The sequence below is a fragment of the Podarcis pityusensis genome, assembly GCF_964106645.2.
Source record: "Podarcis pityusensis genome assembly, chromosome: 11".
NCBI lineage: Eukaryota > Metazoa > Chordata > Lepidosauria > Squamata > Lacertidae > Podarcis > Podarcis pityusensis.
The window spans coordinates 14,077,979-14,093,514 of NC_138036.1; the positions used below are offsets into that span (position 1 = coordinate 14,077,979).

Consider the following 15,536-nt stretch of genomic DNA (forward strand, 5'->3'; position numbering starts at 1 on the left):
CAGTGATTTAGAGTTACAAATGCCAGCTGAATTTTTAGTGTGTAGTGGAAGTTCGAATTTGTATACGTGCCTGAAATCCAGGCTGAAGACTCGTTCAGGTCTTCAAGCTATGGACTGGACAGCATTATCGGGCTTTGGAATTTGCTCATGTTCTCCTTACAACTGGACACTTTTAATTCTTCCTTTGCTTCCTGTTTGGAGCAAACCTGAGCTGAAGGAGGAGATTGGTGTAATGGAAGCAGCAAGTATGCAAGTCAGAGCCCTGTTCATGATGGCCAGACCATTAACTGGGACTGTTTCATTGTATTATATAGTATCTGCTTGTCAGTTGATAATAAAGTACTAGTTACTTAATGGAGTCCAGGTAGTTTTACAAATATTGTATAGATAAAGCAGAAATTCCCAAACGGAGATTATCTCCTCCCTTGACAAGGGAGCCTACCAAAACGGCAAAGTACCCTGTATCAAACCACAGTTGGCTTAGGTTTGTGTTCTCTCTCTCTGTCAGGGGTGCCAACTTGAATAAAATATTGTGGGGGCCAGGTAAACCCCACCCCACATAATTGATCACATGATGCAGTGCACACATACCATTTGAATGGGAATGCCTATCAACTTTGTGGGGGCCCAGCCCCCTCAAATATTTTATTGTGGCGGCCAAAGCCCCCAGGAGTTGGCTCCTGTTTTCTCTACATTGCTCTCTACTCCACGTAGATTTAGGTTGAGAAATATTGTTAAGTGCTATACCGAGGATGAAGAAAGCTGATACTTAACTTTAACTGTTCCAAATACCTTACTCAAAGCTGGCTCTCCAGGTTACTACACCCATCAACTATATTTTCAAATGTCTAGGAATTAGCCATACATCAAGCCCAGCTGAGGTGTTTACAAATGCCGTACAGTGAGACTAGCAGGAAGGATCTTTTCGCAGTTGCTGGCCAACAAAAGCAACCTAAATTTGAAGTTTTTTCTGCTGTATAAATTACTGGTTGTTCACTGGCTGCTTCCTGGTTGTTCATCGTAGCGTACTAATCCCTGTGCTTTCCAGTATCCTAAAGTCAGTGGTGTTGTTGGCAACAAACAACCAGATATTTTGTGTTTGAATAAATTTTGTCCAGAGCAATGTAAGAAATTCCGCACCTGAACACCGTGTTTTTGGTGGTGGCTAGTCAGCTTTTGGAATGGCTGAAGTTTGGAAGAAGCTGACTTAATGCAGCAAGCCCAAATGGAAATGAAGTCAGGATTTCCAGGGCTCTTTGGCCCTGTCAGCTGGGATAAGACAGGGTGGGGCGGCGGAGAGAGACACCAACTGTACTTGGCTGATGGCAATAGTGATCGTTGCAGAGTGATGTGCGTATTGCCTCTAAAACTTTTGCCAAGAAATAAAACTGTACAGTTCTTTTGCATGACACTGTACATTTGTGTTGGCCCGGGTTCTTGATATGTATTCAGTACTACGGCTAGATAATTTGTTAACAAGGCCTTTTTAACACTTTGGACAGATGCACATACTGTTTTCAATCTTCACGGTTAATTATTTGATTTTGTATTAGATGCTCGAACACCCTGACTCCTAATCACTCCTCATTGTTGGAAGTCCATTATATTCTAACTGTTTGAGTGCTCCCGTTGACCTTGAACTGACATTATAAGCTGTGTCTAATCTTTTCACTCTATATTTCTAATGCTTCTTTTCTTCCTCTTTTGCCCCCTCCCTTCTCTCTTTGTCTGATCTCTGATTAGCATCACAATGGGGCTGCCTCTGAGTCCAGCAGCTGACTCCGCCCGCTCTGCACGACACGCTCTCTCGCTCATTGCCACGGCCAGACCACCCGCCTTCATAACAACTATTGCCAAGGAGGTGAGCAAAAGAACTTTTCCAGGGCTCACTGTGCTCCACTTCAGAAGGAACAATCGCTTCCTTGTTTAACAACAAGAAACATCTGGGCATTCACCATATATATATATATATATATATATATATACACATACACACACACACACACACACACATATATATATATATAATATTTTATTGTGTGTACTGGCATACAAGTGCAATATGTACACGAGTTTTTGCGTGTGTGTGTTTTGGACACACACATTATATATGTGTATAAAGAGGGGTGGAAAACAACCAGACAGTGCTCCAGTCAGTCTCCGAATCCATAAAGTAATCTGCAGAGTAATTTCATGTGTATATTTATTTGGGCCTCGGGCTCTGAGCTGATGACAATATTGTCAACTGTACTCAGAAACAGAACACTGTCATATATTTAATCATTGCTTTGTAACACTGCACTGTGACTTAGAGCCAAACTAGACATTTGCTTAGTACATAGCATGCAGTTTCATATCGCTTCCCCATCCTGCACGGGTGGAAATGTGGGGGGAGGCATTTTTTGCCTGCAAGGCAACATGCAGGGGGGAGGATGCTTTAGGCCCCCCCCACTGCAATTGGAATGGAGAGCCCCCCCCCTGCCGTCCCTTGCATGGGTCAGAGCCTTAGAAGACAAGTCCCTATTAAGAAGAAGTAGGCTCTCAGGTGGGAGGTGGGAGGGTCTACCTTTCTGAGTATGGATGAAGGATATGATATAAATGGGATGAAGGGCCTTTGTATAGACCTTTGTATATATTCTTTTCCTTTCTTTATCTTTTCTGTCTCTCTATTGCTTGATTTTTCTTTCGTCTTATTTTGGTTTTTTGTTATTCTTTGTTTTTAGACTGGTTTGATTTTTATTGTATTTTATGTTGAAAACTTTCAATAAAAAAAAGAAGGAACGTCCCTATTGGGAGTGAAGGGATAAGCTCTCCGTCCCAGCACACTGCCTTCCCAGTGACTTTTGCCACTCCATCGCTCATTGTCCCCCTGTACATATTCTCAGAGCCACCCTGTCTGTGTGAGAAAGCTTGCCAGCACACGCAAAGTACCGTATTTTTCCGTCTATAAGACGCCCCCGTTATATTTTGGGGGACTCCAATTTGAGAAAATGGGGGAGATGGCCCAGAGTTGTGGAGCTCACCAGACGTGACAAAGCGTCTGCCCGATAGCCACCAATAGTTGGCAAGCGCAAGCACAATTGATGCAGTGGAAGCAAATCCACAGCAGCCCTTGCCACAGCCACCAATCACCAGTCCATTGAACGAAGTAGCAGCCAATCCAAAGCAGCCCTTGCCACAGCCACCAATCACCAATCCATTGAACGAAGTAGCAGCCAATCCAAAGCAGCCCTTGCTGCTGCTACCAATCACACACCCAATCGCCGCTGACAACCTCCTGCTCGCGGCTGCAACCATTCACCCGTCCCCCCATTGCACTATCCGTGTATAGGACAAGCCCTGATTTTGAACATTATTTTACAGTAAAAAAAAAAAGATAGTCCTATACACGGAAAAGTACGGTATTTACTAATCCATACTGACTCAGCTTGAGAATTCATTCTGTCATTTTGACCTAGTTGCCAATTATGCACCAAGCATGAGACTTATTCCTGATCAGTTTATCCAGAGTAAGAACTGTTAGCATTGTGAACATCCTCATTCGCCCCATGTATTTTGCAAAGGAGGAAGTCATAAGGAAGAACCCACTGATACTCATTATGAGCACTTAGGAGAAATAATCACTACCAATTAGAGCTTTCCTAGTACTTTTTTCTTTAAGAAAGAAAATCAGTAAAGTCCTGCGCTAGTAACCTTAGCTGTGACTTTATTGCCAGGAAATAAAGTGAGAATACAACGGAAAGGGTTAAATGTATTAATTGCTCGAGTTTCATAGACATAATACATATAATCTACAAATACGAGCAGATGTTCTTCATCCCCATTTTCTTTCATTAGTGTTCAGTGGGATGACTCTGTCCTTGGTTCTGCCTTCCATTTTAACTCTGATAATTTTAAAGAGAGAGATATAGTTACTGAATAGAGAATACTGTGTTTGCCACAGTTTCTAGATCGTTTGCCCCGTCCCCTCTCCCCCAGCTACCAACAGTCCTTAGTGCCTGTGGGGATTCACTGAATTACAGCACATGCAATCCGATTGAGATTTCTTTTTGCATAGTGTTTTAGATCTATGTGCCTTGCTAACCTGCAAGAGAGAGACAAACTGAAGACTTCAGCAAATGCCCTGTGAGTAGCAGGCAGGGCCAAGGATGGATATCAAAAAGGGAAGACATTGGTGCCCCTTAGCACACAAGGACCAGCAATGTGGAAGCCAAAAATCCAGGGAAATTTTTGAATGTAAGCATCCCTAACAATCCTACTGTTTTTTTACAGGTGCACAGGCACACTGCTCTCCAAGCAAATACTCAATCTCAGCAGAATATTCATACCAGTACGTTGGCTCGGGCCAAAGGAGAAATTCTGAGAGTTATTGAAATACTTATTGAAAAAATGCCTATGGATGTTGTGGATCTCCTTGTAGAGGTAAGGCCATCTTCTATGAGCCATGTTTGTGTTTCTTGTTGGGCAGTTTGATGATCGTGACCTTTGCGCAGGCCTTTCAAGGTGCTGAAGGCATTTGTGCCTATGTTTGACCTGGTTATTTTTTTAGAAGAAAAGACAAGTACGTTTTCATTGGCTCGCCAGCTGGTAAAATAAATCAAAGCCTTTGCAAAGCACTTTGAGGAGGTATTTCATGATAGAGAAGATGCTTTGCATTTTAAAGATCCCTGATTCAATCTCTGGATGGGGGTTAGGAAAGACTCAGTCAAAAAATTCAGAGAGCCCCAGCCAAAATTCTGGCCTAATGTATACTGTATGCCTATCACATGAAGACTCCACTTGATAACTTGTACTTACTACTGCCATAGCGTGGTGAGCCCATTCTCCTTGCAGTACTTCTAGCATCAGTCTGGAGAAGCCACATTTTTTTGGCAGTCATCACAGTGCTGGATACAAAGCACACACCACTGTCCCCCAAACAGTTCGGAAAAACAAAATAGTGAGCTAGAGAGGAGGGACAGGTCATTTCCTGGAGGCTTCTTCAACCTGGCCTCCTTGCGTTACCCATAGCAATGTACGCAGGTCGTTTTGCATACACTTCATGAACTAGTTCAGAAGATGGTAAGGGGTGTCCAGAGTAGAATCAACTCAAGAAAAGGGGAGATGGCAGAAAGTAGAGATGGTGGAGAAGAGGGGACAGTAGATGAAGATAATCAATGAACTCAAGCCACAGAAAGGTTATGCAGTGGGGCATGCAGAAGGTGGCAGGTAAAATGGGCTTTGTAGCTCATTTTTGTTGAGTGGAAGGAGTGACTGGTTATAGCTGTTGGTGACATCTCCCTGTTGGTGGGAGATGTTGGAGCGATTGAGTGGAGGTATGGCAGTAGAATGGAATGAGTGACACTGAATGAGTAGTAAGTTTTGTATGATTGCGTAAGGCAGAATCTGGGTGTGACACATAGTATTTTGTGAGTCAAGAGACTGCCTTCGCAAGAAGGAGACTGTATTCCTGATTCTAAAGATGTTTCAAAATGTGCTGCTGTATTTTTGGTTTGGGGAATTTTATTGCTCCGCAGAGATTCCTGGAGGGCATTTATGGTGCTTGGGTTGGCACCTCCTGCTAGCTGTGCAGGCGAAAGCCTTTCTTCAGATTATCTCCCCAAAGAGGAAAGGGGCCATCCTGCCAACCAGACCAGCCCATTCTAGTGTTGTGGGTAGTGGGGTCGAGCTGAGCTCCTTTTAAAAAGTTGGAATCTCTTTTTCTTGTCCATTGGTTCACGTCATGCCCTCTGAAGCAGCAGAAAACAAGCTTGCTCCATATTTTATGTGATAGCCCTTCAGACAGTTGAAGACGACCATCATACCTCCTCTCAGTTTCTTCTTCTCCAGACTAAACATCCCCAACTCCCTCAACCATTCCTCATAAGGCTTGGTTTCCAGACTCCTAATCATCTTGGTCACCCACCTCTGCACACATTCTGGCTTGTCAGTTGATCCTTCCTACACGTAGTATTAAAAATTCTTACATTTTTGTTTTTGTATACTTAACATTTGTTTTAAAATTTGCTTATAGGTTATGGACATCATCATGTACTGTCTTGAAGGTTCATTAGTCAAGAAAAAGGGACTTCAAGAGTGCTTTCCAGCTATTTGCAGGTAGGGTCACAAATTGAAAAACGTGTGGACACAGAGACTGGTGATGAGCAGATTTTGCAGCTGTTATAATTCCTATCCCTTCCTGTTACTATAATTTATTGGCATTAGGCAAATGAATAGTCTGTCCTAGGAAAGTTACAGGGTTTGGATCAATTTACATTGACTCCCGTCTAAACCAAAATCATGGACAGAAGCTCATGGTCAGTACTAAGTTGAAAGTTCTTTGGAATAGCTCATAATGTGCCAGCTTTTGTTGGAGGAATGGGACATGGAGGAAGGCGTTAATTTCCTTCATGAGCACAAATCATCCCATGCAGGGTGCATGGTCAGCCAAGCCAGTTGCTATGGAAACAGCCCAGTGCCATCTATGTAAGTGATTAAGGCATGTCAGTTCATTAGTCAGTCAGTGAGTCTTGTGAAGTGAATTGAAGTCTGTGTTACATCTTGGAACTGCTGAAGCAGCAGAAATACTTTGTACTTGTATATGTGTGTGTGTGTGTGTGTGTGTGTGTGTGTGTGTCTGTATCTGCAAAGCCTACAAGCTGTATGTATATATCCATATCCAGATATATCCATATCTGCAGTAGTCAACTATTTTGGACCTTAAGTTGCCTCTGTGTGGTGACTGGAACTGGGGGCAACTTCCGCTGAGTGGGTATCTCACCTCAGATTCCCAACAACTTTTGGGCATGGTGAAGGATCATTTCAGAAAACCCTCCTTTTTCTACTACCTGTTCTTATGGTTTGGGTAGCAGTGGCTATTATGCCCTCCACATGGTATAATCCAGATTGGAGTGAGTGCAGGAAAAGAAAGCAGGTTTTTCTATCTTCACTCTGGCATCTTCAGGGTAGAAAACATTCAAGAAAAACAGTGCTAGCAGTGAGGAAAAGCAATGGCTTCAAGATTGCATCCACAAGAGATTGCATCCACAAGATACATGGCTATACAGCCCACACCTTCCCATGCTATGATCTCCATAGGGCCCATGGCAGGTTTGCTGCCCAACCAGAGTTGATGTGAAAATCCAATTGTAAGAACCATGCTGCCATGTGTATCTTCAGTGTTAAAGTTCTATTGCTCCTGAAGATCTGCTTTAGATGTTTTGATAGGTACCCATTTGCCAAGACTATCAGGCTGTTGGGCACATAGAGTAGGGACGTTCGAGCTGTGGTCCCTCAGTTGTGGATCTCAATTGCAGAAAGAATCAGGCAGGCCTTATCCCTTGATAGTTTCAAACAGCCCTGTCACTTCCTGGAATAGCCAAGAATTCTTCCTGGTAAAGTGGTGGGCCATTAAGGAGAGCAAAGGAATTGACTTTGTACGAGCCAGCAAATGGGTGGCCCTCCCTCAACTGGCAGGTAGTTAGAAGAAGAAAAAGGCAGAGCTGAGAAGAGAGGTTGGACTGATGTGAGCTAGAAGCAAAGCACCAAGCTGGAAAGACAGAGAGACAGAACAATGTTTGATTTTTGTTTAAATCCAAGGCTGTGGTTATGGGGGAACAAGGCCCTCTTGGGGCATTAATGCTGTGGATCCCTCCATCATTGGCTCAGGTTGTATATATGTGTAAATAAACCACATATCATGAAGACACCACAGTCCAGTGTGGTGTAGTGGTTAGGAGCAATGGACTCGTAATCTGGTGAACCAGGTTCACGTCTCTGCTCCTCCACATGCAGCTGCTGGGTGACCTTGGGCTAGTCACACTTCTCTGAAGTTTCTCAGCCCCACTCACCTCACAGAGTGTTTGTTGTGGGGGAGGAAGGGAAAGGAGATTGTTAGCCGCTTTGAGACTCCTTAGGGTAGTGATAAAGCGGGATATCAAATCCAAACTCCTCCTCTTCTTCTTCTTCTTCTTCTTCTTCTTCTTCTTCTTCTTCTTCTCCGTCATTCGAAAAGGAAACATGAACCCTGGGTAAGAGCCTTGAACCCCTAGAATCTCACACCACTCAAATATTGGGGCGTCATGCAACAATATTTAGGCTATGCAGGTTTCTCATGACAATGCTAGCTTTTGAGCAGTATTTTGGAGCAGATGGTTAGGCTAATATTGTCTGTATTTTGATGCGTATTTTCTAAGCTGCTTTTGGAAAGATTTTTTAATTTTCAAAGTGGGTTATAGATCTGTTAAATAAAAGAGCACAGGTAGTGATTTCAGTGTAGCACGCTATGAAAGCAAAAAGAGAAATGGCAATTTTTATAGGGTGCGCTACTGAAAATCTGCTCTGCATCACATACTTGAAATGCAAAGGCAAGGACAAGTTGGAATTAATGTGAGAAAACTCTCTATCCTGGAGGCATGTTTAATAGAGACACATTGCCTTTTAAATTGTGTTAAATAGCATGTATTATATCTTATTGTACGTAATTATGGCTCCTATAAAAATGATACAGCATTGTGCTAATGACAGTACAGATTAGCTTTCAGACCAGGAGAGATTTTTTTAAATATGATTTTGCTTTGTGACTCTGGAAGGAATCCAAGTGGAAACTTTTGACATGATCCTCTTACTAAATATTTTAATATGATAATGATCTTCCTGCTATACTGATTAAATGTTCAATTGCATACCTGTTGTGATCATATAGTGCTGTCAGTTCGAACAATATCAAGGCATATTCCCCCCCCCCCCAGCTGAGCTGTTATTTTTTGTTATTATAAGCCATGATAACAGCTGTCTCCTAAGTAAAGTGTGGAGACTAATGACAATTCTATTGTCTTCTTTTCAGCAAGGGAGGGGCGCTGGAGGCAAGAACACCAGAGGCAATACTCCAATAAGAACAAAAGCCATTTCAATAGGATTTGTTGTTAAGATCCACTGTCCTTTTTGCTTTCTGCCACAAAGGCCTGTTGAGGGTCATGGTGTTGGATTGACCTATAGTTTACATGTTAGAATGATTGGGGGGGGGGCTTTCATGGTCCTCATGTTCAAAGTAGGTTGGTGGTCACGTGCTCCTCTACTCCCAGACCCTGACATCCCCTTCCCCATCTGTCCTGCCCAGACATCACTTATTTGTGACCCCTCTCTCTTTGAGAAGACCCCTCATGACAATCCCTGTGTTGAAACATAGATCTTAGAGACTCTTTCCCTTCACACATGGTTCCTGCTGCAGCTAAAGCAGATCACTCAGTATGCAACTTTTGGACCAGGAGTTCCCAAACTTATTTGGCCTACCACCCCCTTTTTGGGGGGGGGGAATACTCAGCGCCCCCTGGAAATCTACCTTCTTTAAGCGAAGGGGTGGGACTGGCATCGCAGCATGCCAGCCATTGGCCAAATAGGCAGGCAAGCTGTGATCCACTTCCTGGGCCTGAGTGAAGCCAAAAAGGGTTCATCCAGTCCTGGTAAACCCTCTCACCTCCAACACAATGACCAGATCCAAAGTACTGGCTTAGAAAAGGTGTTCCTTCGTGCATGGAGGAAATGTCTCTTCCACAGTCATGCCTAATGTCACCCATGTACAAAATCCAGAAACAAAGAGAATATGCTTTGATCAATACAGTGGTACCTCAGGTTACATACGCTTCAGGTTACAGACTCCGCTAACTCAGAAATAGTGCTTCAGGTTAAGAACTTTGCTTCAGGATGAGAACACAAATTGTGCTCTGGCGGCGCGGCGGCAGCAGGAGGCCCCATTAGCCAAAGTGGTGCTTCAGGTTAAGAACAGTTTCAGGTTAAGAACGGACCTCCGGAACGAATTAAGTACTTAACCTGAGGTACCATTGTACAGCGGTACTCTCACATGCAGATTTATTAGATCCGTCTGTTATATTAGAACTCACAGATTAAATCAACAAATATTTGTGGCCACCCTGACAATTTGCCTTTCCTCTTCCATTCTTCTATTACAAGTTGGCCTTGGAGGAAGGCAAACTGTTGGAAAAATAGTTACCGGGGGGGGGGGCTACTTGGAAGGGACACCCCCCCTTCCCTTCCAAGTCGCCCTCCTCAACCCCCACCCTGCACACACAAAGAAATTACTGGTTTGCAGACTAATCTTCTCCTCTCCTTTTATTTGAAATTTTAATAATCTTTTAGACTTTGCCTTTGTTCTGGTCAACTTCATGTTCAATGAAGATTCCCATGCAATGTTGTTTACCAGAACTAAGGCTGCCCTGGAGCATCCTTTGCAGATCAAAGCAAAAAAAGTTAAATTGCAAAACAGTTCAGCCGCATTGAGAAGTAAATTAGTTTAAACTCAAGGAAGCTCAATTGCTGGATCTTAATAAGGGCGAGCATCTCATTTTAGCAAGCATAAATTAGGCGCCTTGCTAAAACTGTGGCCTACACCTTATAGTTTTAATAGTCTGCGCATTGCAGACCTGATTTGGAGCATCTACATTTACACTCTGTTTTTGTAACTCATGTATGTATGCTTCAGTGGTGGTGAGCCTCATATTTCATATTATTTGCTATCATTATCTAACTGCGCTTCAGAATGGCAGTGTGCATCAAGAGGACAGTCAGCCAATGTAATCCACATCGGCTTTCCCACAAGTAGCAGTGGGGATGTCCCATTTAATCTGTAACGTGAATCATATAGGGATATGCATCTTCATCAGCTTTCTTGAACCATTTGTTGCACAGAACTCTGTGGGTCAAATCCAGTATCTATTGACAGTGTTTTATTCAGACCAATATCTTCTGATATTTTGGCTAATCTTGTATTCTGACTACTGTATGTGCCATTAAAATGCCAGACAGGGATCCTGCAAGCTGAAACAATAGAATAGTAGTAGAAATTGTGTTAGGCATAGGGTAATGTAGTTTTTGACATTTTGAAAATGTTAGGAGTAGCAAGGCCTCCTCTTGTTTAGGCCTTAATTCAGCAAAATCTTCAATACAATCATTACCATGAGCCTTCCTTTCAAAGGATCGGTATCACTGAACTGTAGAGTTGTTTGGTATTTGGGATTAAAATTCAGTGAGGAGCTACAGCTGAAGAATCATTGAAAAGAATGGTAACAATATTGATGGAGTATCAGTGGAGGTGTTTGTTCTAGTACATCCTTGGTTTCTCCAGACTTTCCCTGAGCTCTGACTTTGATTTATGTGTCTGAACCCCCCCATTTCCTGTTGTTTTTTTGTTCCATATGGTTTTTAATTTTGATGTTGCATTGGTTTCATGTTTTGATGACATTGTTTTTATATTGTACACCGCTTAGAGGTTTTGTTTTTTAAAAAAAAGTCTTATAAATGCTTTGTATATTAACTAAATAAAAATACAAGCGCTATAGTTGTTTCGGGACAGGAAGGGGGAGGCAGATAGAGAGGAAACAGGAAACAAAATGCAACTCAATGAAGAGAGAAAGTCGATTCCTAGGAAACTGAAGTGAGGGGATTGGGAATGCCCATGGTGACAGAGAGGAAGCCAGAGGAGAAGGAAAACACCAGGAATTCTGACCTAAAGGTCATCGTGAAAAAGGCTGTCCATTCAGCCCAGCGGCGTAGCGTGGGTTGTCAGCACCCGGGGCAAGGCAAGTAATTTGCGCCCCCTAACCCCTAACCTGCCGCCGCTGCCAGCTTCTTCTTGCTGCTGCCTGGGCTGGTCTGGTGTGGTTCTCTCCCGCGCTCAGCGCTGCGCTGGGCGGCCGCTGCACTGTCCCTCCCCCAGATAGTCCCTCGCTCTCTCTCCGCACCACACGCCTGGCACCCACCCCCTCCACAGTGGGCGGCAACCCAGCGGCTCGGATCGGATTCGCACAGCCAGCACTGCAGTGAGAGAGAGTGAGTGAGCCAGGTAGGGGCAGAGAGCTGCGAGTGTGAGCGCGCCCCCCCCAGATGTTGCGCCCGGTGCGGCCGGCCCCCCCTGCACCCCCCACGCTACGCCACTGATTCAGCCTCAGGTCACAGCGAATCAAACGTAACAGAAGGTGTGCTTCAGGTTTCCACTTATATGCCCAGTTCTTATTGCTTGAATCTTTCAGATCAGGTCTCCAGGATCCAATACCTGAGTTCGGTCAGGCTGCCCAACCTCATCAGCAGCCAGACTGATAGGGAGAATGCAAGTCCACAACATACCCCCCCCACCACCATGGAGACCTCCTTCTGACCTCTGTTTTAGAGCTTCAGTTTAACAGGGTGGTGAGAAGAGAGATTTCTGTGTGAGATTCCCTCGGCTTCTTTAGTGGTGTGCACTGATTTCTGCACATTCCCATTTCCTCCCGCCAATGCTTGGCAGCATCTGTAGCCAACAAAAGGCTGCTTCTCGAGGGAGTACAGAAGTGTGAACCTAAGTGTTCACTTATGGTTGCACTCGGGTTATTGTAAATATTTGGAATCCAATCTTATTCACTCTTTAAATAAGCATTGCCTAGTTTCCCCCTCTAGTTATTTGTAAAAATAGAAAATGACCTGAAAGAATTACCATAGAATGACTTGTGTTGTGGCTTATTTTATTCCAGATAAAATAGTTGTTAAGCAAACAGCTTATTTATACCAAAGAAAAGAGTGCCTGTGTCCTAACATCACCTTGAGGTTGAGTATTCAAAACAAGTGCAAACATTGCCCTTCGCTATGTGAATTTATTGGCCATGGCCTGTCCTTCTCAAACAGTCATATAATATATCAACTTTGAAACTGTGACAGTTCACAAAACACAAATTCTATGGAACCTCTTAAGTATAGATGTATGAATTTCAAATTTATTGCTTAGCCAATTGGCCATTACAATGCAATAATTAGATCACCAATGACTGAACATGACCAAGCATTCACAATGTAATTGGCAATTCCAGATATAATTTAAATCAAATAATTGCATTAACTACAATTACTGATATGACAAATCAGCAATCTATCAAAACCTATCAAAATCATTCATGTTAAGATAAAATCTTGTCCAAGATAGACATGTTTAGAATAAGTAAAATTAGCTAAGATAAACTTACTATGAATGTCTATAACTGGAAAGTTGGCAGTATGAGATAAAATCTATCATACTTTAAGAAGACTTAAGATGGAGAGTGGCAAATACGTAAATAGATATTCCACATTTCAGTAAAAGCATGGCAAAGAAAATGGATCATCTATTATTAGTACCATTGCATGCACACCATCTGAATGCTTGTAGCAAATATTTTTAAATACTCTCAAGACTGTGTTTTTAATTTATGTATTATATTTTAAGAGTTCTTATAAATTTAGTGGTCAACTAGCTTTAAAAATATATATATGTAAGAATGAAATTTTGGGAAACCAGCTAGAAAAATATTTTTTGTTCCTGTTCTCTGAGGAATATTCTTCTGTATTAACTCTACTAATATTTTTGTTGTTGTAGTTGTAAACGATTCTGTTACCTATCTTGATTGTCTAATGTTCGGCAAGCCACATTTCCTTCCCTTCATTATTCTATCAAGAAGCATTTTCAGTTATACTGTTTTCTTAAAAAAATAAAAATATTGATATAGAGTAACACCAGTAAAAAAAAATACCAGCATACAAGACCTCAGTGGTAGTAATGCAGAAGAACAGGCCTCTGTGCCAGCTATTGCAAATTGTCAGGGGACTGTGCACACAGAAACACAGACTGAATTCATACTAAGCCAGAAATCCTGATTTAATAAGCTGATAGATTCCTGAGCGGCAGACAGGTCCTTTGCAACCACTTTGCTTCTTCCTTTGTGAAAGTTAGGATTCATCATTTAACCATAGTTTTCTATTACGTGCAAACCCAGCCTGGTTCAAACCAAGCCAGAATATCAAGCCAACTTTAAATCAGGACTTCCTATCCTGGCTTGTTCTGAAGTCACAAACCATAGTTTTCAAGTTTGCACGTAATGGGAAGATATGGTTAAGTGCTGGATCCCAGCATGTTCAGCCATGCACATGGAGGGAGGAGCCAGGGGGCTGCATGCTGGTGCGTGCTTTGCTTATTATGCCAGGATGTTTGGCTTAGTATTGCATGTGAATATGGCCATACTGTTTTGGAAATCCCATGTAAGTAGCAAAAGCTTTAAAGGGTGTTTATTTCAATTTCATGAATTGATATTCCACTCTTCAGTATAAATATTTCCAGGATGGTTTAGAACAGGCTTCCTCAACCTTGGCCCTCCAGATGTTTTTGGCCTACAACTCCCATGTTCCCTAGCTAGCAGGACCAGTGGTCAGGGATGATGGGAATTGTAGTCTCAAAACATCTGGAGGGCCGAGGTTGAGGAAGCCTGGCTTAGAACAAAATAGAGAATTATAAAATCATAAGACCTACACATACACACAGAAAGATAAAACAATGGTGCTAGTTTTTTAATCTATTAAAAGACACTCTCCTCAAATTAAACTAGTATGAAACTGGTAGAAACTTGTAGTGCTGATATATCCCAAGTAGATCTCTGTGTGCTGGACCATTGCCATGAAGAAGGATCAGAAATCAAGAACTACAGTGGTTCTTGGGTGGCACTTTATTGTGTCATCATTAACAACCCACCGCCTTTTTGTGGGAGAAATTGCAAATGTCCAGAATGCAAGGTTAACTGTTAATACGACCCTACAAAATTGCCCCCAGCTTTATATTCCCTTATAGGTTACTCTTCGTTGCATTTAGCTTGGTAGTGTCACAAATTGTGCAAGACTGCATTAGAGCGAAACTGCATTACTGTGCACAGAAGACTTTGCTGGTGCAAACTGTGTATGAAATTATGCTCCCCAAATTCTATTCAATCCCAATCAAGAAAGCGCAGAGCCACCTGTTGCTTTCTCCCTAATCTATTGTTGTACAAAAAAACAAACTGCAGCAAAGCAACATCTTAGAATCCTTTTCATTTTTGTTGCCTGTGTTTTGTTCAGCCGTATTAAATAATTATGGACAACCTTCAGTGCCTCAGGCATCAGAATTCCTTAGACTAAAACCTCCTTGCTCTTCAGAATCGCCTTTTCAGTACTGCATTGTGTTTTGCCCCCCACTGCAGCTGAAAAATAAAAGATGCCAATATTTGCATTATAATCTATTATTTCCTCATCATCTTCTTGTTTTCATCAGGAATTTGTTTCTCCCTCGTACCATCTTTCCTGGAAAGGAGGTTGGTTAGGGCTGTTTGCAGTACTCTTCTATATCTATCTATCTCTCTTCCAAGAGAAGAGATTTTGGAATGCCAATGTAAGCAAGTGCAGTTAATGTTAGCATCGCCTACACAGAGCCATGCAGGAACAGACAGAAATCACCCACCTGCTTCTGTGCGGTGGTGGCAGGAGGGGAAATCCCTTCATATAGTGGCAAATCAGGCCTTCAGTGCAGAAAACTGTAGTAGGCAATCAATAAACCAATGATCAGCATTTGATTACCAGATCACCACCTAGTTAAACCATCAGCAGTAATCTAGCTGTTATCAGTTGCATGTGAAAAGAATGAGGGAGGCAAAAAATATTGTACCTAACCTCCATATGGTTGCTGTATCCTAGCTCCCATTTCCTCTCATAGTGAAGCCAGAAATACGGAACTGTGT

The 15,536-nt window shown here is 42.5% G+C and overlaps 1 protein-coding gene across 1 annotated transcript in view; it reads left to right on the forward strand.

The window, feature by feature from the left end:
- The window catches only part of WDR7 (WD repeat domain 7), a 202,759-nt gene that overhangs the window by 133,909 nt on the left and 53,314 nt on the right, over positions 1-15,536 (forward strand). Inside the window, exons 22-24 of the mRNA XM_080972111.1 lie at positions 1,735-1,861; positions 4,273-4,422; positions 6,014-6,096. Coding sequence (XP_080828237.1) covers positions 1,735-1,861; positions 4,273-4,422; positions 6,014-6,096 — 360 coding nt within the window. The remainder of the gene's footprint in view (positions 1-1,734; positions 1,862-4,272; positions 4,423-6,013; positions 6,097-15,536) is intronic.